This window comes from Cheilinus undulatus, linkage group 3, assembly GCF_018320785.1.
Source record: "Cheilinus undulatus linkage group 3, ASM1832078v1, whole genome shotgun sequence".
NCBI lineage: Eukaryota > Metazoa > Chordata > Actinopteri > Labriformes > Labridae > Cheilinus > Cheilinus undulatus.
This window is the reverse complement of record NC_054867.1, coordinates 33043107-33067778: the sequence shown is the minus strand read 5'-3', so window position 1 is coordinate 33067778 and position 24672 is coordinate 33043107. Positions and strand designations below refer to the sequence as shown.

The 24672-nt window shown below is 39.2% G+C and overlaps 1 protein-coding gene across 2 annotated transcripts in view; it reads right to left on the bottom strand.

Annotated features, from left to right (window-relative positions):
- LOC121528899 (SLIT-ROBO Rho GTPase-activating protein 3-like) overlaps positions 1–24672 on the bottom strand; it is a 73819-nt gene that overhangs the window by 20416 nt on the left and 28731 nt on the right. For both annotated transcript variants that reach the window (XM_041816547.1, XM_041816555.1), the window contains exons 3-10: positions 21100–21262; positions 16800–16862; positions 9437–9628; positions 9045–9173; positions 8714–8935; positions 8503–8604; positions 4738–4935; positions 4554–4638 (exon numbers count right to left, since the gene is read on the bottom strand). In XM_041816547.1, the coding sequence (XP_041672481.1) occupies positions 4554–4638; positions 4738–4935; positions 8503–8604; positions 8714–8935; positions 9045–9173; positions 9437–9628; positions 16800–16862; positions 21100–21262 (1154 nt within the window). The remainder of the gene's footprint in view (positions 1–4553; positions 4639–4737; positions 4936–8502; positions 8605–8713; positions 8936–9044; positions 9174–9436; positions 9629–16799; positions 16863–21099; positions 21263–24672) is intronic.

Below are 24672 nucleotides of genomic sequence, written 5' to 3'. Positions count from 1 at the left end.
TGTATTTCCTACTTATGTACATCAACGTTTTGAAAGATGACATAACCCTCTTACCAGAATCTAACCAAAACCATATGTGAGCATGATTGGGAGAAAGAAAACACTCTCAGTGGAAGATAAACATCTTTATATAACTGTAAAGATGTGTAGTTTCAAAAAAAGACACACTACAGACATATCGGGCTAGCCAGCTTATTAAGAACCCCATACATATTTAAGGCTTTAATGCGTGAGGTTGGGTTAACACAAAGAGTATTTAAAGGTAACTCTAAGGGTTTAAAAGCAAGAAATATTGATAAGTCTGACAATAATATTGTGCTGCCTTTGTTTCATATAATAGAAATATTTTTAGAATAGAAATTTCAACCATTATGAGAGCAACTGTTACCACCTGATGAGAGCTGGAGGTAAGTTCTTCTTGTTGACACAAAAGCAAATCAAATCCAAATAACTTCAGTTGATATTAGTTTTGCATCACAATTTTATAATAATCAGGTTTAATCAGTCGGGATAACCCCAGGCAGACTTTTTGTTACACACCATGGTTGAGAGTTTTAGTGAGTAGCTCTTTGTGGCACACTAAAGGGAAGAAGATGTATTCTGCAAAGCAAAAAACCTCTCACTTTCATTAAGACTTTGTTACCTCTCAGGGCACACAGATCAAGTCTGTTTCGACCTATGGATATCCAGGTATTTTGATTTATGAATATCTGTCTTTTACTCCCTTACAGTCAGCAGCTGGTTAAAAGGCAAAACTGAAACTAGGTTTGTATTTCAGGATTAAGGATGAATCCCATTTCTACCCCATAGCCCTTATCTTAGCCCTTCCCCTTGGTTTTGCGCATTCACATCAGGAGAAGTGGTGTCCCAGCTCTCTTTTGAATTGAGGGGTGAGGCTAAGGGCCAAGGGCTACATAGCCCTTGAAACGAAGGTTTTTCAGGACCACACTTGAAACCAAGGGGTATGATGAATATTCCCTCCATGCACTGTGTTCAATTGCGAAATTGCACAACAGACCACGAAGGATGCATAAATGAAAAAATGTTTTTCGGCATAATGATTCTAGAAAAAACAACAGTTGTATTTTCTCATTTATTCAATCTATAGCCACTGAGGATTGAAGTTTATAGTATTTTTGGTATCTACACGTCTAAACAAGGGTTATTAATTCTATAAATAAGTGGAGAAGATCAACGCAGTATGAGCGGGATGGTTGAAGCTTTATCGTCACCTCCAATGACGCAGCTGTTTATCGGCAATGTGTGATGATGAACTGCAATCAAGTGGCGTCTCGTTTCTTAAGGGAAGGTTTTCACCCCTTCCCTTACCACTCTGTTTCAAGGGGCAAGGGGAAGGGGCAGACAAAGGGGAAGGGCTAAGGGAAAGGGTTAAGGGGTAGAAATGGGACTGGCCCTTAATCCAGCCTTTCTTTTGAATCTAAAAAGAGACTGGCTGCTGCAACCTTTATGTCAGTTTTGGACTATGATGATGTTTTATACATGCATGCCTCTTCTCAGAGCTTGCATGCTCTAAACACTCTGTATCATGGAGCTTTGAGGTTCATCACTAACTTCAAAGCCCTCACTCATCACTGTGTTAGTCAGGGCCACTTTGTCCAGAAACACACATGATTTGCAGTTATACATTTTTCTCATTATAAGCAGTTATTAATTTTGTTTTCTTTACTTTTAACTATATTTGGCAGGGTGTCTGCTCTGTGATCTCCCAGCCCTTCCACAAGACTATGTGGAAACATTAAGCAGGAACAGCACATGTTCCTGCTCTTCCTGTGCCTGCAAGGAAAGCCTGGGGCAGGGAGAGAAGCGGCAATAAACTCAGAGCAGAGCAGGCATCAGTGACAACTGAATGACATTGCGTAAGTCAGATATAGCATAGAGAAGGAGCTGGGGTGGAGGAGGGTTGCAAAAAGCAGCTTGTAAAGGGAGCAGTAAAGTATAGCCAGGCTAGAGAAGTTTGAAAATGGCTGCATGAGTGCAATTAGCCAATAGCCTGCTTAGAGCAAATCACCTTGCCATCAGCTGATGAGGGTGATGAGGCGTGAGATCAGCTGATCTCAATATATGGCAGCGCTTGATTATACTATACGCTTGATTTGTTGTATGAAAGTGTTGGATGCTCTTCTTTGTCTACATGTAGACTAAAACACAGGTTTATTCTTGTCTACAAGGCAACACTCCATCTACTTCTTTCCTGCCTTCTGTCCTACATCATTTAGAAGAGCTCTGGAACCTGCCTTCTTCATTCTCTATATGTTTTCTTACTGTCTGTCAAAAGTCAGAACTGAATTTGAAGAAAGTTTGTTGCTCCCTTTGCCTGGAATGAATTACAAAAGGACTTCAAACTTCATGACTTGGATGCTTTTAAGAGGATGCTGGATGACTTAGAGACAGACACATCAGTCTGTAGGTGTCCAGTTCTGACAGCTATTTGCTTATTTGATAATTTCATGTTTTTTCTAGTATGTCTGGCTGCTTATTGTTTGTAACTGTCAATTGTGCTGCTGCCCATCTTGGTCAGGACACTCTTTAAAAAAAGGGATTTTTTATCTCTTTGAGGTTTTCCTAGTTAAATAAAGGTTCTGATAAAAAAAGACCCAACTTCACAAGAAACTGGTCAGAAAAATGTACAGGACTGGGCCCCATTAGGACAGGAGTACCCCTGTGCACAGGTAGTTATTTCTTCACCTCTAATAAAATCTTGTTAAAATTAAAAAGACAAAAGAAATAAATATTTATTCTGTTATGAAAAAGCTTGCAGTATGTATCAGCCCCTCTAAAGGACAGCATGTTTGCTGAGCTTAGGTAATGAAGCATCTGCATGGTGTACGTTGTTTTTTATGATGTTACATCCTGCTAAAAACAGTTCAGTGTGCCATATTAAACTAATTTATTGCATCATAACTCTCCCTTTGTTATTACTAGAAATGGTTGATAACATATTGATGAAATTTTAAGTTTGAAACATTTCAATTAGTAAATATTGCAAATTAAGATTTTTTTTAAATTTTCCCCCTTTTCCCAAAACATCTCGAGAGCCTGATGAGATCTGCTGGATTTTGCCCACCGGCCTTTAGTTTCAAACCTGTGATCTAGATCATCACCTTTGTCATCTTGTCTCCTCTTCCTCCATGTGCTGTTTAAACTCAAAACAACAAAACACAGTTTGCATTTTTTTTATATTAAAAGTCTGGAGAACAGGCAATTTTTTTTGACATCCATGTTGCAGTAGCCTAGCAACAGCATTCCTATACTGTTTCCACTTAAATGTCAAGCCCTTCCCATACACTATTTTACATGTTTCATTTAAAGACAGCACAAAGTGCCCATCAGTATTAACTAATCCCAAACACATACAGTGCATTCAGAAAGTATTCAGACCTCCTTCACTTTTTTCTGTTTTGTTATGTTGTAGCCTGATGCTACAGTCATAAATTAAAATGTATTATAATTCCTTTTGATTGGCATCCACCTGCCTGTGGTAAATCAAACTGATAAGACCTGATCTGGAAAGGGGCACACCTCTCTATAGAAGGCCTCTATAGAGCTGACAATGCATATCAGAACAAAAATCAAGCCATGAGGTCAAAGGAACTGCCTGCAGAGCTCAGAGGCAGGATTGTTGCAAGGCACAGATCTCGGAAATGCTACAAAAACTCTTTTTGTTGCACTGAAGGTCCCCAAGAGCACAGTGGCCTCAATGACTCTCAAATGGACAAGTTTGGCAAGACCAGGACTCTTCCAAGAGCTTGTCGCCCAGCCAAACTGAGTAATTAGGGAAAAAGGGCCTAAGTAAGAGAGGTGACTAAGAATGTGATGGTCACTCTGACTGAGCCCCAGAGATCCCGTGTGGAGATGGGACAGCTTGCAGGAGGATGACCAGCACAAAACAGATGAAAGCCCGCTTTAAGTTTGCAGAAGTGTACCTGAATGACTCTCAGATTGTGAGAAACAAGAGTCTCTGGTCTGATGGAACTAAGATTGAACTGTTTGGCCTCCAGTCTAAACATTATGTGTTAAGGAAACAAGGTACTGCTCATCACCTGCCCAATACCATCCCAACAGTGAAGCATGGTGGTGGTAGCATCATGCTGTGGGGGTGGTTTTTAGCAGTAGGTACAGGGAGACTGGTCAGGGTTGAGGGAAAGCTGAATGGAGCAGAGTACAGAGATATCCTTAATATAAACTTGTTTCAGGACCTCAGACTGGGATGAGGGTTTTCCTTCCAACATGGAGTGGCTTAGGAATAACTCTGTGAATGTTGCCCAGCCAGAGCTCTGATTACTACTGAGTGTAGCTTAATGAGAAAAAAAAATAATTTCAACGATTGCAGTATCAGACTGCAACATGAAAATGGAAAAAAAAGGGAAGAGGCTCTGAATACTTTTTGAACACACTGTATGTTTAAACCCCTCTAGCAAAGCTATAAGGAGTAAGTTTGGGTCCAGTGTCTTTCCCATGGAAATTTCAGCACATGGACTGCAGCAGGTTGGATGAAATAGCCACTACCACAGTTGCACAGCTGTAAATCCTACCTTCTCCTAGCGTCTGCTTCAGAAGATCATGCTTGGCCTGCAGTTTGATAATGAGGTTGCTACCATTCAAGTACTCCTTGTATTTCTGCAGAGGGAATAGATAAATGGGAAAAAGGTATCAGGATTAATTATATTGTACACATAATATGTGGTTTTGTTATGTGCTCTATGTCTGAGAACTCACAGTGAAGTAGAAGCCTTCAGTCTCCTGCTGATTGGCTCGTCGCTTACTGATATTAGCCTTGCTCATGTAGGAGTCAGAGGAAGCTGATTTGACTGACTCTGTGGACTGGCTGTGCTGGAAAGCCTCTGACACATCAAAGTCCTCCACAGTGAGCATGTCCTGAAGGGTCTGCATGGTGGCATCAAGAGTCTTCCTCACCTGTAACACAAGCATACAAACACTTTTTAATATCTCAAGTAAATCCTTAAATAACACTAAGCTTCTTTTAAATAAAGCTGATTAATTACATGACATTTACGGAAAAATATGTCGTGATTATACCCAGTGTGCATCTATGCAGTGTCAAAAACAAGCTGTAAGGTGTAAACAAGCCAGCGCAGTCTAAGATTGAACCCCTGCAGGCCATTTTCACAGCACTTTGACTGACACACCGTAAACAGCACAGTAATTAGCTTCCTAGCATGAAGAATCGTGACATGAAAGATTAACTATGTTCCTTCAGTGTGAGGCAGACAGGAAGGCAGAGTGCAGACAGTCTCAGACACACACACCCTGGTGACCTTTAAGCAGGTCTCTGGGTGCTTCAGTGGCCTCGGTGACTCTGCATGCTGCGACGGCCCCCGGTGGAGGCAGTAGACTGGATGCAAGTCGATCCCACAGGTCAGTGTCAAATAGGAGAGGAGTATAAATGCACGGTGACAGTTCTGAGGCTGGCTGTTCTGCTCTAGTGTGACAGGAGTGATTGTGCTGGCTGCCAATCCCAGATTAAAATACAGCAAGTTAAAGGAGGCATTTGAATGCCCCAGGTGCTTTCAGTAAAAAACAAGCATGTCTTTTAAATGTGATGAAATCTAGGATTGGTAATTCTAACACAGTGGAAAACTTTTGCTAGTTACAGGGATGCAGCTTTTTAAAATGAGTCTTTCTGGTAGTAGCATGTCTTAAAGGTGACATATCATATCCATTTTCTACCTTTCAACACAGTCCCCTATGGTCTAAATTCAACATTTGTGCCCTGCTTTGGTCAAAATATGACATGGATCAAACACCATGTGAGGTTTGTGACCCTTTATAAACCAACTTTTAACATACTTTCTCAGAAGAGTTGCTTTTGCTGTGTCTCTTTAATGCAAATCACCCTGCCCCTCCTTTCTAGTGGGGATGTGACCACACAAGTACAGCTGTAGGTAAAGATACCAAGTATGAGCAGGAATTATTAAAATGGCCAAGACTGACATCACAAGGAGAGTAGATGATTGATTATGATTGGTTCAACTGTATTCATAAGGTACCCAAGAACTAAGAACTGGTCAGCTCATTTCCCACTTTGTGGGCCTTTGATGCCTTTATCTTAAAGAGGAAAGCTGATACGAGTTGGACAGAGGGATGAGAGAGTGGGAAATTACATGCAGGAGGGGAGCCACAGGCTAAACTTGAACCCTGGTCACCTGCATGCATAAGTCGTCTACACCCAGAAGTTTTTATTTTCATGATCAAGACTTTCAAGACTTGAACACTTTTGTTTGAATTTTCTCATTTATTATAAGCAAAAAAGAAAATAGTAGACTGGCCATTTTTAATCTCTTTTTGTCTCAACTGTAGTATCAGTGAAAGATAATGTTTGAAAAGCATCAGTGAGGAACTTAGAACCCAAAATTAATTTCAGTTTGAGACAGAATGGAAAATGCCAATAACAACAGAATGTAATAATAAATGTAATAATTTTCAAACCTGATGTTTAAATGAGAATAGCACATATGTGACATATTAAATTCCAAAACAGATCTGTTTCATTGTTTAGGAAATTATATAATTATTTCATATTTGATCCCAGCAATGTTCATTTTGTCAGCTTTTTTTAATTTTAGTCTTAGTCTTTTGATTACATGTATTTTAGTTTTAGTCACATTTTAGTTATTTCTACCCTTTTTAGTTTTAGTCTAGTTTTAGTTGACAAAAAGTCCAAAACATTTTAGTCTAGTTTTGGTCCATAAAAAGTCTTTACGGGTTAGTCTTTACTTTAGTCCAAGCATTTATTCTCCTGCCTAAATCTGTTACCAAGTCATGGTAGTGTGTGCAATGCACTCTGTCAAACCTGGAGTCCCTGCTTTCTACAGCTGAGATGCAGAATAGATACAGATGAATCGCTTTTTGACAGATTTACCAACAGGGGGGAAATATCACAGATTTTAAATGTCCGACGAAAACTAAATTAGATTTTTGTCTAGTTTTAGTAATCTTGACAAAAACTAAACTTTTTGTCAGTTTTAGTCATCACACATCTATTTTTGTTAGTCTTAGTCTAGTTTTTGTCATGGAAAAAAAAGACTGTCGACAGACATTTTTAGTCACAGTTTTATTAGACCAAATTAAAACTGAATCCCAGCAACATTTTCAAAAAATTGGTACAGGGTCAAATGAGAAAATCATGGACCTAGCTAAAAAATTTGCCCCCCTTGTAAGTAAACAATTTTCTCAGGTTTATTCAACTCAAGGTAACACGTTGCATAAAGTTCATTTGAGTTGCAACTTATTAACCCAATTTTAATAAACTTAATCCAAATGCCCATTACCAATGGAAGCAATTTTTTAAAGTAAGTCCACGATTATTCTTTTAGAGTGATTTAGGTTGATTTTGGTGAACCCTAAAAGACCACGCAATAGGCCTTTTATTCTTTTGTACTTTGCTCTAAATATATATCATGGAAAAACCAGAATACAAGCAGGGGTGTAAAATAAAATAATACATTTAATCATTTTAATTAAGTTGTGTTTTTGGGTACATTTTTAAAACCAATACTTTTACTTCTACTTAAGCAAGTTTTGACCAGAGTAACTGTGCTTTAACTTGAGTACAATAATCATGTTATTTCCACCTCTGAATATAAATCCCACCAGCATATATTCTGGTTTGGGGGATTCTCAGAAAGATAAAAGCTTTAACTGTCTCCCTACTTCAAGATGTCTACTATGTTCAGTTAAGTCTGCTGCTTGCAGTTTCACAGCTACGTAGTTTGTTTATAGCACAATCTCTCATCATGAGGAGTTAGCACTCCTGCTTTTTATACTTAAAAAGAGAGATATCAGTATTAATTTCAGTCTGTTTTATAACCTGAGAAAAACTCCTCACAGGAGCTTTAAAATGACAAACTTAGTGATGAAGACATATTCTATTAGGCAAGCTGTTTCCTATGCCCACATTATGCTAGATGAAGCTAACGAGCTGTTTTAGGTAGGTTTGAATTCACATCGAGAATATGACAGTTAAACTGAAGCAAGACTAGATGTCAAATTACTCCTATTACACAGTATATTTCTGGGTCATCAGAAGCTCAAATTTGAGTTTTTCATCTAAAAGACTTAAATGCAATCACCCTATACATAGAGCAGTGACTGAATTTTAAAGACATCTAATTGTTCCCTTTAATATGGTCACACTTAAAGATTGAATTAAGAGACATTTTTTTCCTGCCACTGCATGAAGTAATGAACACAATATTTCTAATTGTACTTGGAGAGGTTTGTCATTTTGACTAAACAATGACTTTTGATGATTTTCAACAACAGAAAAAAGAAAGATGTTACGACCTAGTAACAATATTTATGGGCTTTTGTATTTTCTCTAGGCTATAATTAGCCATATTTGCTCCTCTGACTCAGCAGAACAGAACATCATCATGTCTAGCACACTTTGGGAGTGTCTTTGAGATGCAGCACTGACCCCGGCCACCTTCAGCCCTCTGAGACAAGTGTGTGCACTCTCACCTCTTCATTCTCTATCTTCAGCGTGGCCAAGCGGGACTGCAGCTGATGGTGGCGCATCAAGAGCTCTGTCTGGACAGGCTGCTGTGCACTCACCTGACACACCTGAGATTAAGAAACAAAGAACGGGAGGATGTAACAGTCACAGCAAACATGACTTTTAACACAGCATATCCTATTAGAAACAGATTCTTGCAGCTCTCTCATGACTCACCTCATCCCCCATGTGTGGCTGATAGTCGAAGCGAGCCGGAGGACAAAAGATCTGGCTGTGCGTGTCCATAAACTTCAGCTTGTCTCCTCTGATGTCCATGGCATCTACTGCTCCCTCCAGCAAGTCCAGACCCTCATGGCGAGAAGTCTCCAGACTATACTCTGCAGATAGGTAGGTCCTCAAGGTACGAGCCATGCTTGCATGATAACCTAGGTCACAACACTGGAGGAGAACAAGGAAATCAACAATCACAAACAAAAAAAAGGCAAATACCTACTAAAAAAAAATCTCTGAGACTGAATAGTAGTTGGCTCTGACAGTAACAACTCACATCTATCATGTCTGAGACATCGTGGATGTAGTATTTGGCCACCAAGGCGTTGGTGGCTGCCAGATTGAGAAGATAGTCATTGCGTGCTTTTGTGCATTTCAGCTTGTTTTCAGAGTACTTGGCTTGTCTCTAGGGAGGAGGAAGAAGAGAGAGTCCCATCAACAGGATGACAAATGGATCCCTAATGCACCCAATGATTGCATTATTACAACAATTTGTTTTTCATCTTATAGAACATGCTACACTTTGCACCATATGCATTTCCGGTGCCATTTGTAAAAGCAGCTGCAATTGAAGAACATTTCTTAAGATGCATCTGCAGATTATCCATACAGTACAATGAAATATAACACGTCAACAATCATGCATAAAACCAGTCTTCACAAACAGACCTTCTCCTTCATTTTCTCCATCTTCTTGACCGAACTCCGTCGTTGAGGACGTTCGTCGTGACCGTACCGCAGCAGGCTTGAGCTGATATCATTAGCTTTCCCAATGTGCTTCTCTTCCTGTTTCTCGGCCTCCTTCAGCTTGCTCTCAGCGCTCAGGCTCTCAGTGTGGTACATGTGGTATGTCTTCATCACCTAGAGAAAAACACAGCTCATATAAAAAAATTCTCCCACAGACAAATTAGAAAGTTTTTCCACCATCTCTGATTAACACAAAAAAATGGAAATAATAATATAGGAATAAAGTATACATAAATAGAGGATATGATTCAGTGAAGCTTGACTGATGTGAGTGCACATTCAAATACAAAGATAGCACATTCTAGTATTAATAAACTGTACTGAGTTGTAAATCAGAGAGCAAGGGCTTATTCTTATTTTAAACATATCATTGACAAATGAAGAGCACAAAATGAAAGGATAAAAGACACTAAAATAGCAGGAAACAGGATATGAATGATGACAATTTTGTAGCCTCTCTGTCTATTTCCTTAAAGAAGTGCATAGTCTACAGGAGGGACGTTCAACCAGTATCTGTTACAAGAGACTTCAACTTTTCAAAGTATTGTGTTCAACAAAACTCCTTCAAGTATGCATAAAGGGCATATATGTGGTTTTTAATAGTTAAAGCAGAATTAATGTTGGGGTAATATACTTATTCAGAACTCTTAATATTTTCATGGCACGAATCAAATGCACTCAATGCAAATGTGCTGCAGGGTAATGACATCAAAAATAAAGTCAAACTAGAGGCTAGATTTGCTTCAGAGACCCTGGCTTGGCCCTGGCAGAGGGATCCCCACCTCTCCCCTCAGGATCATCAGGCCCAGGCTGGGTCGGACTTGAGGACAGTCAAACACCTGCTACCAGAAAAAGCAGCTTAACTATATTTCACTCTAGGAGTTTGTCTTTTTTTCTTAAACTAATGTCAAAAAACTTGGTTCAGACCTACTGCACAAATTACGAGACGTACCACCAAGCCCTGGTCATGTTTCCTGAATTTAGTAATTTTTTAAAATAAAAATGCTAAGCAAACCAAATTATTTCCAAACCATAATTATCAATGTTTTCTTAAATGAAACTTAGTACTAGATCATGCAGGACATGGAAGTCATATGGCAAGCTGTGACCAACCTAATCCCATTTATCACCTCCCAGCTCCAAACCCATGAGTATCTTTAAAACAAAGCCTTTCCCACCAAATAAAACCGTATATCCATTCAGCAATACACAGTGAAATGTATGATGAGTTTTCCTGACTGAAATGTATGTTTTCAACATGATGAACAAGAAAAGCTGTTAAAAAGTGGCTCTTCCAGCCTGTTCCACTCCATGAGCAGACTATGATATGGTGCAGCAGAGGAAAGCAAGGGAGAGAGCATGGTGTGCAGTTATGCACAGGAGGAGAATAAAGCAAAAAATTTAATTAAATTGGTTAACAATGAAATGAGTGAAGAACAGTGCAGACTAGCTGTCTGTTAACAGACTGATGATCTTCAAAAAGTGCAGCGTGTTTAGTACACAGTGATGTCTGTATGTTCCCCCCTTGTCCTCACCGCTCTGTTAAACATAAACAATAAAAAGACTGTGTCAGTAACACATGTTTCCGTGTTGCCCTCATTAAGATCTCATCTGAATAGATTTTTGCCATTAAAACAACTCAGAGCTGTAGTTTAAAACTTTAATGACAGCCGGAAATGCTGGGTTTAAAATTGAGCTAAGGCCCATGTAAACAGGTCAGTCAGGAAAACGCTTGCCATACTATTAACTATTTTATTGCAAAATGGATGTGCAGTTTTACTTGGCAGTGAGGCTTTGCTCAAAAGATGCTCCCTGGGTTAGTCAGGCAGCAGGCTTTTCAGGGAGCGCATGGCTAGAAACCTCCATATGGATGGATACATTTATGATAATGTGTAAGGAATACAATAAAATTAGTTCAGAAGAAAATAATCCATAGCATCCTTTATCTGAATATAAGGGAGCAACAAGTTTGTGCTACAAATGAGGAGGCTGGGGTGGAGGAGGTGAAGCTTTGGGTGAGGCAGCAGCACAGTGCTGTCACAAGGGTAAAACTGAGAGCCAAGAGACTTTCTTAAAGAAATTAATAAATACGTGCATTAAAAAAAAGTTTTCTTTTGTGTAAAAAGGCAAAAAGATAACTAAATTAACTTTGAGATGAATGTTGTCACTCTAAAATGATCCCAGATTCTTGTTTTCAGATGTTCTGTCTTACAGATACTTGCTGGTGGGGCTGAGGGATAAAAGAGGTGTGTCCAAAGACAGCACTTGCTTTGGTCTGTAAATCTGCTCTGAAGTTGCAAAGTCTTACTTTAATACCTTATGAGAACTGGTTTAGTATGGATATGGCAATGGATGTGACATGTTTTATTGTAACAGTTGCACAGCAGAGGTTAGATGACCTTGTTTCATTATGAAAGACGAGTATGAAGCAGAAAATTTCTTTTAAATAAGTGAAAATACTTTAAATTAAGACATATTAAGTTTAAATGTTCCCATTTCTGCATCATCAAAAAAGCATGATCATATAAAAGGCTATAAATTTCTCACAGCCCCCAGCTATAACTCACATAAACTTGTGTAATCCTAGAATATATTTATTTTTATTACACTCCCAAACATTAGGGAGTGTGGCTTACTCATTCTGCTCGTGGGAGCGTCACATCATGGCGTTTCCTAACTGAGCGGGAGGTACTGGGTGCGCCGGTCTAATGTGTCGGTGTGTTTGCCTTTACCAAAGCACCGTAATGTGTACAAAAAAAAGCCAGGAATTAAAGGCATGAAGGCATGTTGCACAAAAAGCAGGGTTAACATTGCATCACATACAGTGAGTCTACCTATCTACAATTAAATGAATTTGAATTGGTTAATGTTTCACGATTTCAAAGAGATCACATGTGAATGTGTAACTCTGCATCAGCGGCGTGTTTAAACAACATCTGCTCCTCCATCACACACTCTCAAGTTCTGGTTTCCAAGCAACCCAGACTGAAGCGGATGTGCAGAGGACAGTGAGATCGATCAGCAGGAGAGGAAGGAGGCTACAAAGGGACAGACTGCGACTTTACTTACAACCTGCTGTGACACAACAAACTTCTAGATCTCCTCATAAACCAGCCGATCAACAGTGAATGAACCCAAAAGAAACTTAATTTTAACACAAAATTAATAATACAAATTCTTCCAGTTTCATTTCTGTAAATTTGCTGTGAGTTTACCATGTAGGAGCTGCAGACAGGCATTTAATAATGCATGAAGAAAAGAGGGAGGAAAAATCAATAGGAGCAAAGTGCTGTATAATGTTACATGTGAGAATATTTCTCATGTGGTTTCTATCATGTGACTTCTGCTGCTTCAGATCTATTTGTGGTTCTCTGCACATTCTCTCCTCCAAACATCTTTTGAAAATGAGTCCAAAATCAGTTGAATTGCTCCACTATTAAACATATTTAATGTTTTTTCCACTAGCTAATCTCTCTAATAGGCTTAACTAAAACAAAAAGTGAACAAAATCCCTCTTTTAGTAATTTGCTAGCTTCCTTAAAATGCTAAGATCATCATTTAGCTGCTATATGTCTTTATTTCTTGTTCATTGGAAGAATAAAAATCAGAATACATACATTAGTAACTTTGGAAGCTGTAATTGTAGTTTAAGGTTGCAATTAATTTTTCAGCCATATGATGGATGTGTTGTGGTTATGAGGCCTAACCCTGTTCGAATCCCCCCATTAAATTTGATTAATTACCTACAATGTTATCTCAATAACATATACATGTTAGCACATGATTAATTTAGTGTCAGAATGAAAAACGTGGAAAATTACTTATCGACCGAAAAGTCAAATAAAATACGTTTATTAAGCAAACTTTCTAGAAACAGTCAGTATCTTAAATGAATGTCTTTGAGATAAACCTGGCCTTTTTTACCTTGCATGTCATACACTGATCACTTCATTAGGTACACCATTTTGACTGCTCGTTAGCACAAATATCCAATCACATGGTAGCAACCAGTGCATTAAGGTATGTAGACACGGACAAGGTGATCTTCTGAAGTTCACACCAATCATCAGAAAGAGAAAAAAATGTGATTACAGTGAACATGGCATGGTTGTAGCTGTCAGACTGGCATCTCTGAATGTTTTAGAAACTGTTGATTCACTAGGACTTTCTATTGGCTAAATCCATCATTTCTTGAGTGTGCAAACACAAAACATATTAATCTTTAAATCAATATTAAAGCCTTTTTAACTGCATGATGAATTACAAACCAATGATAATTACATATTTTTCCTCTCCTGATCTTGTCTGTTTTTGCTTATTAGATGTATATTGTTGTTTATCTTGCTTTTACATATCACATTTTGCCTGATCCATGTTATATTCTTATCTTTATCTTGCTTTCATTCACCTTGGTTTTCATCGGTTTATGTGGGTACCCCCTCAGTTTTCAGCCCTGTGGTCACTTGATCCTGTTATTGTCTTGTGCTGTTGAATGTGTGTGTGGAAGGAAGGTGACTCCGTCACTGTGGACAAATTCTATGTCCACAAATTCTAATACAGGTGTACATAACCTGAACTTAGAGACAATGTTTAGCACATGATCCATACCACTAAGACTTGGTGCATAAGACACACTTTTGGAACCGTTTTGTTTTTCATCTAAAATGTTGGCTGGGTGTGCCCAATATTAATGCTAAGAAATGCACTGTCATGATCAACGTCATCACAGGTCACCATGTGACCTCTCTACTGTCGGGTCTTTGCAGCTGCACCTCCAACATGATAAATGGCATACACACACACACACACACAAGTGTTTGGTGCAGCCCAGAGACCTCTAGTCTCTGATGCACTACACAACAAAATCATCAGTGTTAATTTAACTCCCATAGTGTTAAACTGAGCACTTTTTCCAAGTTTATATAATTCTCACAGGTTTCAAGTTAAAGTAACACCTTAGAAATGTTCAGATTTGTTTTTTAAAGATATGGTTTTGGGCCTTTTTCATGCCTTTATTGGATAGAGGAGGGACAGTGAATAGACTTGGAAAGAGGGAAGAGAGTGGGGAGAGACATGCGGTAAAGGGTCACAGGCTCACCCGCGTACATGGGTTGCACCTTCAACCACTTGATCATCTGTGTGCCGGAAATGTTCAGATTTTAACTCTCCATAATGTTAATATTTAACACTTACAGCATTGTTTTTTTTCACACATTTTAAACACAATAGTGTGTTATTTCCTTTCACTGGGTGTAAATTTGAGGTATTTATAACTTTAATTATTGACACAGAGCAATGCACTTTTCATATTTAATAAAAAATGTCATCTCACATTGAATACTTATGGCAAAGTCAGGAGCAAAACTGTAGCTGAAATACATGCTGAGTCTTAAGTCAGCACTACATCCTTTATTAGAGACCATCCTCTGCCACAGGCAGGAAGTGACCAATACAATGGATCACTTCACTCAAGGTGCAGCAGTGTTTACCATCAAATACAATAATCCACCAGAAACAAGAGCAAAGGAATTCCAACTATGATCAGTGTACAACAGGCAACATCTAAACACACAGAAACTACATGTAAACATTCAGACCAAATGCATGATGGAAAAACCTCTCTACAGAGTTGGATTAACACTAAATGGATCGTTGTTGTCAATTCCCTCCAACACTGAAGGCCATTTAACTCAGAATGGAGTTAAAGTTACACTTTGACAATTAAAATACACTCTGATATGTTTTACACTGAAAAATCAACACTCCAGTTTTTGCTGTGTTCTCCTCCGGTAACTCAAACCAAATCAGAATAAAAACAATTTTTATTCGTGATTTGATGAAACTTTATCATCAGTGTGTTGAAAAAATTTACTGCCAGTAAATCTCTGGGCAGATTTTTTTGTTGATATAAAATCAACAAAAAGTGAAAACAAGGCCTTTTCCTCCTCCCTCACTGCGTCTGCATCTATCACACAGGTAACCAACAACAATCAGCAATTTAATGTTCATAATGTTATCCCACAGCCTGCTGTCAATTCATCCATACAAACTCTGCTAAACAGTGCTATAAAAACTTTACTAAAAATTTAAGCTCTATTGAGAAAAGTATCTGCTATGTTTTATGAGTCCAAGCACTTAGCCTGGAGATTAGCACCATTACCCCCCACTGGTACATCCCTAACAGTATGGGTCAACTAATGCTTTCCTACTTAATTCATGGTATGCAGTTATTATAAAGTGTTACCGAATAATAAAAGGCAAGATATAAAAAATACATATATTTGGCACACACTAAACACAGGATTTAAGGATGTTTAACACGCTTTTGATCTGGGATTAAAATCCATGCTCTGTAATTCAAGGACTAATTGATGTACGAAGACTGCCTCAGTAGTAGTATCACATACAGAAGGAATAACAGTATGATCAATTATAAATAAGAGAATCAAGAGTATCAAATTGTCAAAGGCTTTTTAAGCTCTTTCACTCTGCAGATACAGACTTCTACAAGTGCATTTTCTCTGTCTGCATGTTCTTCAGTCAGTTCACATTCACCCATTTTTAAACAGACATTTTAAAGCAGATATAGCCGCCTTTTTCTTTTTAGGTTAGCTTATTCTTTTTGCAGAGTAGCTGTAGCTAACAATAACTCAGCAGTCAGACTCAGAAGTGAGCAATGTGGTGTGTATGAGCTACACTGTGTCCCACATACAGCAGTGATAACACTGCACAAGTTCATTTCTAACAACCAAACCCAGAGTCATCAACTGTTTTCTTCCTCCATCACTACACACATCACTCTTGTGTGCTCAGCATCATGTGTGCACACGTGTTTACACATGAGCGTGTACAGTATGACATATAAGAATAGACAGAGTGACAACAGACGTGTGATTACATCTAACGTTATCTGGAGATTCTCCAGCAGCTCATGTTTGCTGTGAGCACAGAGCTCCACTGCAGCACAGACTGCAGAGCCTGCTCCAAGCACAGCCGGGGGCAAGAACGCTCTCCCCTTCAACGGATTCACACAGGGAGGAGGAATGCTAATTTTCGCCTCTCACGACCTCAGGAGAAGGAGGAAGAAATGACCTGTTAGAGGGGGAGCTGCTGATAAGGCATATCTGCTGTGTGCAGTGTCAGGCCAGCTGCTTCACGGGTTACAGGTGCAGGGAGGGGAAAAAGCTCAGGAAAGGACTGATGAGCAACTGACAGCTAACAGAAGGGATAGGTAAAAAAAGGCAAGGTGGTGTGGACTAAGGGGATTTTTATCTGTTTTACTTACTGTGTAGAGCTCATTGGTGACTTTGACTAACTCTTCGTGCATCTGCACCCCAATCTCTTTGCTCTGAAATGAGAAAAACAGAGTATACTTTCAATATACTGAGTAACAACATCACACTTGCAGGCAGGTTAAAAAAGACACAAAAATCCAAACAAAACAAGCAGACATCAAAATAGGGAATATTTCAAACACAAAGTCTCTAGGCCTCTAAAAATACAGGTAGAGTGATACAAGTGGATTAATATGGGTTGCAAAGAGGAGAGACAATCCCACACACTTTGCAAGATAAAAGAAAATAAGGAAGTAAAACACAAGTTTCTGGAGAAGACTGTTACCACATACTGTATGCTATATAAGCTAAAAAAAACAAAGCAGCTCCAGGATGTAGAAAGAATTTTGTTGGAAAAACACAGATTTACATGACACAAAAGACAAAAAGAAAAATGTATAATTGGAGAGCAGACATGCTGTTGGCAAAATAAATGTAGATTATACTTGTATACTTTGGGAAAGTAAGAAAATGGGAAGGTATATTAAGAAAAAAGCAATTCTAAGTAACCTGCCAAAGAAAATACTGAATATGAGTTTCAATAGTTCCTTCAAGTCTTGAAAGCAGTCACAAGGAAATGATGCAAAGACCTGCTTATTTTGAAATGCTTGCTTGAAAATGTTGTGTAAATATATGACATGGAAAGACTTGCTCATATTCTAAGAATTCAGGGTTTACATCATTACACAGTTATCAGGGATAAATGGACTGCCAATAGGGTCATTCAAAGACACAACAAAATCCTGGATAAAAATGGAGATATCTCAAGTTGTATCAAAAAGAAACCAAACTGTCAAACACTCAAATGATTCAACTTACTTTTCCAAAAAGGGGTGGAAAGGAGTATAATCTCATGAATCCCACCCCATCTATCTCTACTAGGACTAATTGTTTAGTTTCTTTATTAAATAAACCTAAATATGAATCTATTTTTAAAGATTCTTTGTCTAGATATCAGTTCTTCTAAATTGTCTGTCTTAAAAGAATCTAAACACACCTGCCTATCTCATCTCTCTCTCTCTATCTTGCAGCATGTAGCTATATTATAGCAGTGGTTACACCACCAGTCTTCAGTTCTTGCCATTCAGCGTACATTACTTGTGCTAAATATGGTTACACAATGCTCCACCTAAATGATTATATGCCAACTAAACTTGCAAAGCTGTCAAACAACTTTTTCAATTTCTGATCAAATTCAGAAAGCCATGTTACACTACAAGATGCTAATTGTTCACTTAGCTTGTTTATAACCAGGTAGTAGAGCAAGAAAAGAAGGCCCAACAACCAGGAATATAGCCAGTCCCAGCCATAGTGGCTAATGGTTGGTGGCTGTGTTACTGCTTAGACACCAACGGATATCAATATAGAGCATCAATATATAGAGATTAATAACACATTTTTAAAAATATTTACCAGTACTTCTGTTGCCAGATTGTAAAGGTGTCAATATTTAATTGTTCAGTCTGCTGGTCTTGCATCTCCCTATTTATTACCACCACACAAAGTTTAAATTACTGTGAATAAAAAAAATAAAAGCATTAAAGCTTGATGTAGAGGGGCATCTAAGAAAGACTCATAGGTCCAGGGAAGGTTATAGAGCTAAGCCTTCCAAGCGACATGCCAGCTTTAAGAGAGATAGAGTTTAGTTTGGGAATAGGACTACCAAAATGGAAGGAAGTGCACACTGTAGTAAGGTGTGCAAAGACATCTTTGGACCCAGGGCCAAATGGAGTCCCCTACCAGGTCTATGAGCGCACCTGGCGTTCTTACTTGTCCGTGGCAATTACTAGTATGGTAGAAACAATCTATCCCAAGAGCCTGATGTATAGTAGTGGAAATCCTGATTCCCAAGGAGAAGGAGTCCTCTGATTAATACCAGTTTAGAACCAATTCACTATTACACTTTGAGGTAAAGACAGTCTCTAGCAGCATAGCACAGAAGCTAACTAGTTACTTAGAAATGAATGGTTCAATAGAAACAACAGAAAGCATCTGGTATAAGATTCAGGCAGCTAAGGCAGAGAATAATGCTGTATTTTTAAGATTTGGTGAATGCATTCAGTTCAATACCATATAGCCTCATTTGGGGCACATTTAACTAGTTTAGAGTACCAGGGATGGTGGTTAGCTTAGTGAAAAAATATCCAAGACATCAGGGTGTGTATTAGAATGTCAAATTTCAAATAATTAATATCCATCCATCCATTTTCTTCCACTTGTCCAAGGACAGGTTGCAGTGGAAGCAGGCTTAACAAGCTAATTCAGCGATCCTTCTCTCCAGCGTTTTCCAGCATACCTGGGGTTTCAGATGTTTGCCCAGGCCAGGTGGGATATATAATCCTTTCAGCAAGTTATGGCTGGCTCTGGGGTCTCCTCCCAATTGGACGTGGCTAAAAGCTTCAACAAGGAGGATCAGGAGACATCCTGATCAGATACCCGAACCACCTCAGCTGACTCCTTTATATGCAAAGGGGCAGCAGCTCTACTCTGAGCTCTCCCTGAATGTCTGAGCTCTTCACCCCATCTCTTAGGCTGAGCCCAGCCACCCTCCTGCAGATTCTTAAGTTGACTGCTTGTATCTGCGGTCCCATTCTTTCAGTCACTGTCCAAAGCTCATCATCATATGTGAGGGCTGGAATGAAGATTATCAGCACATCACCTGTAATACTGCTGATGCTCTGTCTAATGTATGATATTCATGACCAATTATCTTTCCACTGACAAAATTTGAGACTGATAACTGGGTTATTTAGTACAATCTTTTCTAACCTGTGACAACGAGTGTGCAAGTTTTATTTTGCTTGTGAGAGATGCACGACGTTGAAAAGCTGTCATTACTCTGCACCAGAGAAGATCTAATACAATGCCCAGAGTGCACACAGACAAAAATAGAATGGTGCAGAAATTGCAGAACATTTCCCAAGGAGTTGTGTCACCGTTTCAGCTCAGTTACAGCAGCTAAGAGCCTATGATGAATTGGACATGTCCCATGACGAGGGGAGCTTACAGCCTGAAAGAAGAAGCAGGGCCAGCAGAGAGTGACTCTGGAAATCCTGTTGAGGGGATATGGAGCGACACTGAGCTCAATCAATCCTGGTTTTTCTGCCACCTTTCAGGGTTTGCTTGTCAAAACAGCAACCTTGCGTTTGCACATGTGACAGGAACTAAACTTCAGCCCATTTGGTGCATTTAAACTTTGGCTTCACAAATGCCAGGGTTGACTCATTTGCAGCCCCCGCATGTGTAATTCATTAGCAGTGAGGCAGCACTACAGCTGAACTAGGATGCTACAGCATAACAAGATTATTGTTTTGGAGAACTTCGTCGCCAAATTCTTGCAGAGGGAGACAGTTTTTCTGCAGGCGGTTATTAGTACCACTGTTTGTGCTGGCTTTAAGCCATCCTATTCTCATCTCTACTCCCATCGTGACAGTGCAGAGCCCCCTAGAGGGCATAAATTACCTCATACTCTGGCTGATGTCAAATGATACTCATCTAATACCCAGGGCAGATTATTCATCTCAGCCCATGAGCCTTAGGCTCTGTTACTCTCACACGTTCTGTACCTTACATTTAGCATATGCCCTCTGAGATGTGAGAGAATAACAACATAGTGTTACATAAATGTTTTCTAGGCTGTTACAAATTGAAATAACAAATCAACTCTAATTTCTCTCCAGGAGTTACTGAACAACTCCCAGCTAGGGAGCATGTGGTGTGAAATGAATGACGTGTAAAAAGCATTAAAAAAGGTAAGTGGTCTGAATATAGCAGGCAAACTGAGCATGACTTTGGGAAGGAAAATACGCTGAATAAGGGGATTAAAAATAGGCAGAACACCATTGAGCTTTATTTTAGATACTTGGCACTCTCACAATAACCAGGGCTCACCGTAAAATGGCTAAACTTGTAAGAAATGAGAGTTATTTCAGATATGAATCCTTTGTCATAGAAAAGTGTAGAGGTGAGGACAATTCAATAGCTGTTTTTAAAGGAATCTAGGAGAACTTTTCATGCAAAAACCTGTAGAGTGATAGAAAATCATTGGTCACTAGAAGACAGACACATTGTAATTCTAATAACATAAAAACCCAGCGTGAGAATTGCTTATATTTTACATAGTATTACTTATTTTTCTCTTTATGGCATCAAGTTCCCAGCTGTCTTCATCCCTCGTGCAATTTGGCCAAAAAAACTGAGTGACTGTGTGCGTTAGTAACATGCCCTCAAACATTCAACTCATATTCTGACCTTTTTGAAAAGCCTGATGACATCCTCGCCCACATGCGCCAGCCGGACAATGACGTTGTTGTTGTAGATATCACTCAGTGTGGCATGGTCTCTGCTCTCCCGCCTAGTCTGGTCCAGGACCAAATACCAGCAGTTTACAGTGGAGAGGAGATTCTGGTCCTTTCTGAAACAGCCAAGGAAAGACTTTACAAAGAAGCAAACAACAGAACTTTTGTCTTTAGTCACAATATCTACAAAGCTTTTGCTGAACAATAATATTGATGCATTCTGACCCAGTATCTATTATATGGCTGATGAGTGAATAAACCAACACGTTCCCCCAACAGGAAGTAGTCAGTTCCTCTAACAGGAAGTAGACGAATCTGAAGTCACAATCATACTAGTAGTTGCATCATCTTGCATGCTAATTTGAACTTAGAATCCTTACTCTAGCCTTACTGGTTTCATACAAATTTGGAAAAACTTTACATGATACCATATGGTACTTTGCCCATGGAAACAATGATATATCACAATTCATACATCTGACTATGCAACAACACTGTGCCAAACAAAATTATATGATATGATGCAATATGATATGATACTAAGGTGGGCAAAATGGTCCAAAAATTATAACACTATTTTTTTGCCCTTTGTGGTAATGGTATTACAAAACTATCAGGTATAGCAAAATCAAATGCATAATCAGGTGTTAAAATCCCTTCTCCCTCTAAACTAAGCATGTGATGGCATATATAACACTCTACTGTGCACAAGATTAGAGTTAAGCTATTTTATAAGTCTCAGTGTGTGCACTTCTTTGTAACTACACTTGAAGATTTACCTATAGTTTCATTTCTCCCCTGCTGAGGTGTAATGCTGCTGCTGACAAAACCATTTTTTCTAATGCAGGCAATCAAAATAAAAGCCCTCAGGTAAAATAACAACTATGAACGGTTATTGTGAAGAACTTAAATGAACTGATTTAATTCAGCTTTAGCTGAAGTGCCATGTTTACAGCTGTTTCTTCAACCCTGTTTAACACCAATGCCCACTTCTTTTAATTATCATGGACTTGAAACAAGCGCGTCATCACATTTACACCTTTAATCATTTGTTTGAACCATTTAAAAACGATCCATTGCAGCACCTAAAACAAACTGAGTCATCTGCAAAGCAGGCGCACTCATTGTTACACACATTAAACTTGGAGAGGAGAGAACACACGTTTTATCCATCTGCAGTATTTAAATTGCAATGGCACAATTGACATTCAGTTACCTAGCTTCTCTTTGGTATTGGAAGCAAACATGCTGATGACTGGACTCAGACTGAGCTGCGTACTGTCACATGAGTCTTCTACACAAACAGTGCTATAGGCTATGCCCTGTGTGCACTGTTTCCCCTAGCATTCCCCCCCCCCCCCCCCCCCCACAAGACCCCCTGCCCACCTTGAACATCAAGTCCGTTTTATTTAATTGTATTTTCCATAAAGTGCCAGATCACCACTGAAGTCATTTAAGGATACCGCTCCCATAGAGCAGGTCTATACCTGGTCCCTTTATTAAACAAACTAAATAGCCTTATGTGATTTATCTTGTTTACATGAATGTATTTAATTTCTGAGTCCTAGTTTTCTGTTTGCTCCCTCTGACTCCATGACCAGAGCTAAGCAAACCCACACGCTCACTGACCAGAGGGCCCCGCCCCCTCCTCCCCGTGTCAGAGCTGGGATCTAATGTTTGCTAGGATGCTTTGACTCAGTATCATTAGAGAGAGTTCTCCAATGCAACTGATTTATCCTCTAAAGTTGTGAACCGGTGCCCCACTAGTTTTATGTCTTAGATAGTTAAATGAGAGTTGGATTTCGGTGAAAGATTGCAGCAATTGTGCACAATTATCAAATTCTGGCAACAAGTCTGACACTTGTAATACAGGAAAATCCTATATCACGCTGCAAACTGACAAACCGGTGGGAAACTTGGTTAAAATTAGTGACAGTTCGCCTTGTCTGCACCAGCTCCCTCATGATCTTCTCACCACAGCAGGCAGAAATACACACGGCCCCTCACAGGTGTGTGGGAAGGCGTGCCGTGAATATCGGAGGGGATCAGGTCCTGTACAGACTATGAGCAGCCCATCCGCGGGTCACTTGACGATCATATCATGATTTTAAAATTCATTCATCTGGGATCAATAAAATGTTGGACGACCTCTTTTGTCTTTTTATTCCTCGTGTGCGTGTTTCTCATAGCGCCTGACGCTATTGTTGATATTTATGATCATTATGTAGGCTCATAAATGAACCTCGTCCATATACATATTGAGACAGAACCCCTTCAACCTTTATAAACATGAGAATGTTGACAAAAGATCACACAGGCATAGAGACAACAGGAGGAGACGGAAACATGCAATGTGTGTGGGTAATAATAGTAAACAGAGCGAAATCCCTGTCTATAATCCTCTTTAATGAACCTCCCACCACTAGAGACCGCTGTAGCTTCAGTTAATGGCTGCAGTCTTACTCTCTGACCCTTCACCGGATATAAACAATGAGAAATTCTGCGGTGGCTAAGCTGTTAGCGTATAGTAGGAGGACCGCGGTATGAAAGTTTTCCAAAGTAGTAAATGGAAATAAAGTGGTATGTGGGCTGTCGAGGGTTAAGCTCACATATGATTACTCACCTGAAGTGAAAAGAGGCCAAATATCAAAGTACGATATTAATCTGCAAAGAGGAACAAAGGCGGGTAGCGCTAGCTTTCAATGCTAGCAACACTGTAGAGAGTATTATCATGCTAACGTCACACCCACTCTTCTTTGTGTTCTCTCATCTTTAGACTAGTTTTGACTATTCTAAATATAGATTTACATTTAATCTACTAGGTAATTATACCGCTAAGAACATCCTTAACTAATACTAGCTCAGTTACACACAGACTATCTCGTGTTAGACTGCGGTGCGTTATGGTCTACCAAAAACTGTACGATGGATTTGGATTGGTCACTTGGATCGGCGCCTCAGTCAGATATCCGATCTATTAATTACGTCCATATCGGACCTGATACCGATATTGGATCGGATCGGTCCCATCCCTATTTAATGATACATAAATACAGACTTCACAGGACAATATCGGTTTAACTGAGGAATATTAAATGCTCCTAAAAATGTAAAAGACAGAACTAAAGTATTTATTCACTGTCATCTGATGCCAGTCTTATGTTTAACCTCTTCTGTCAGACATCATTCAGCTGACTTCTTCTTTTTGTATCCCGCTGTCAACTTCTATGACCGGTCAGCTTCCATTTACATTACCCTCATTCATTTCACTAGTGCAACTGTGAGGAGTCACAGCGTAGTGAGGGGGTGAGTGATGCTGCAGGAAATTCAGTATAGAGTTATAGTAAAAATGGGTATTTGGGACTAGCAATTTGATAATTGTATCACAGTATATCCTCCTATCAACATTTTGTCCTGCCACAAATCACGTGTCTACTTAAACATAGAGGACAGCTAACAGTATCTGACATGCTGCAAAGATCTTACATTCAGTCCATTGTTACAAGCTCTGGTGCTTTAAATATTA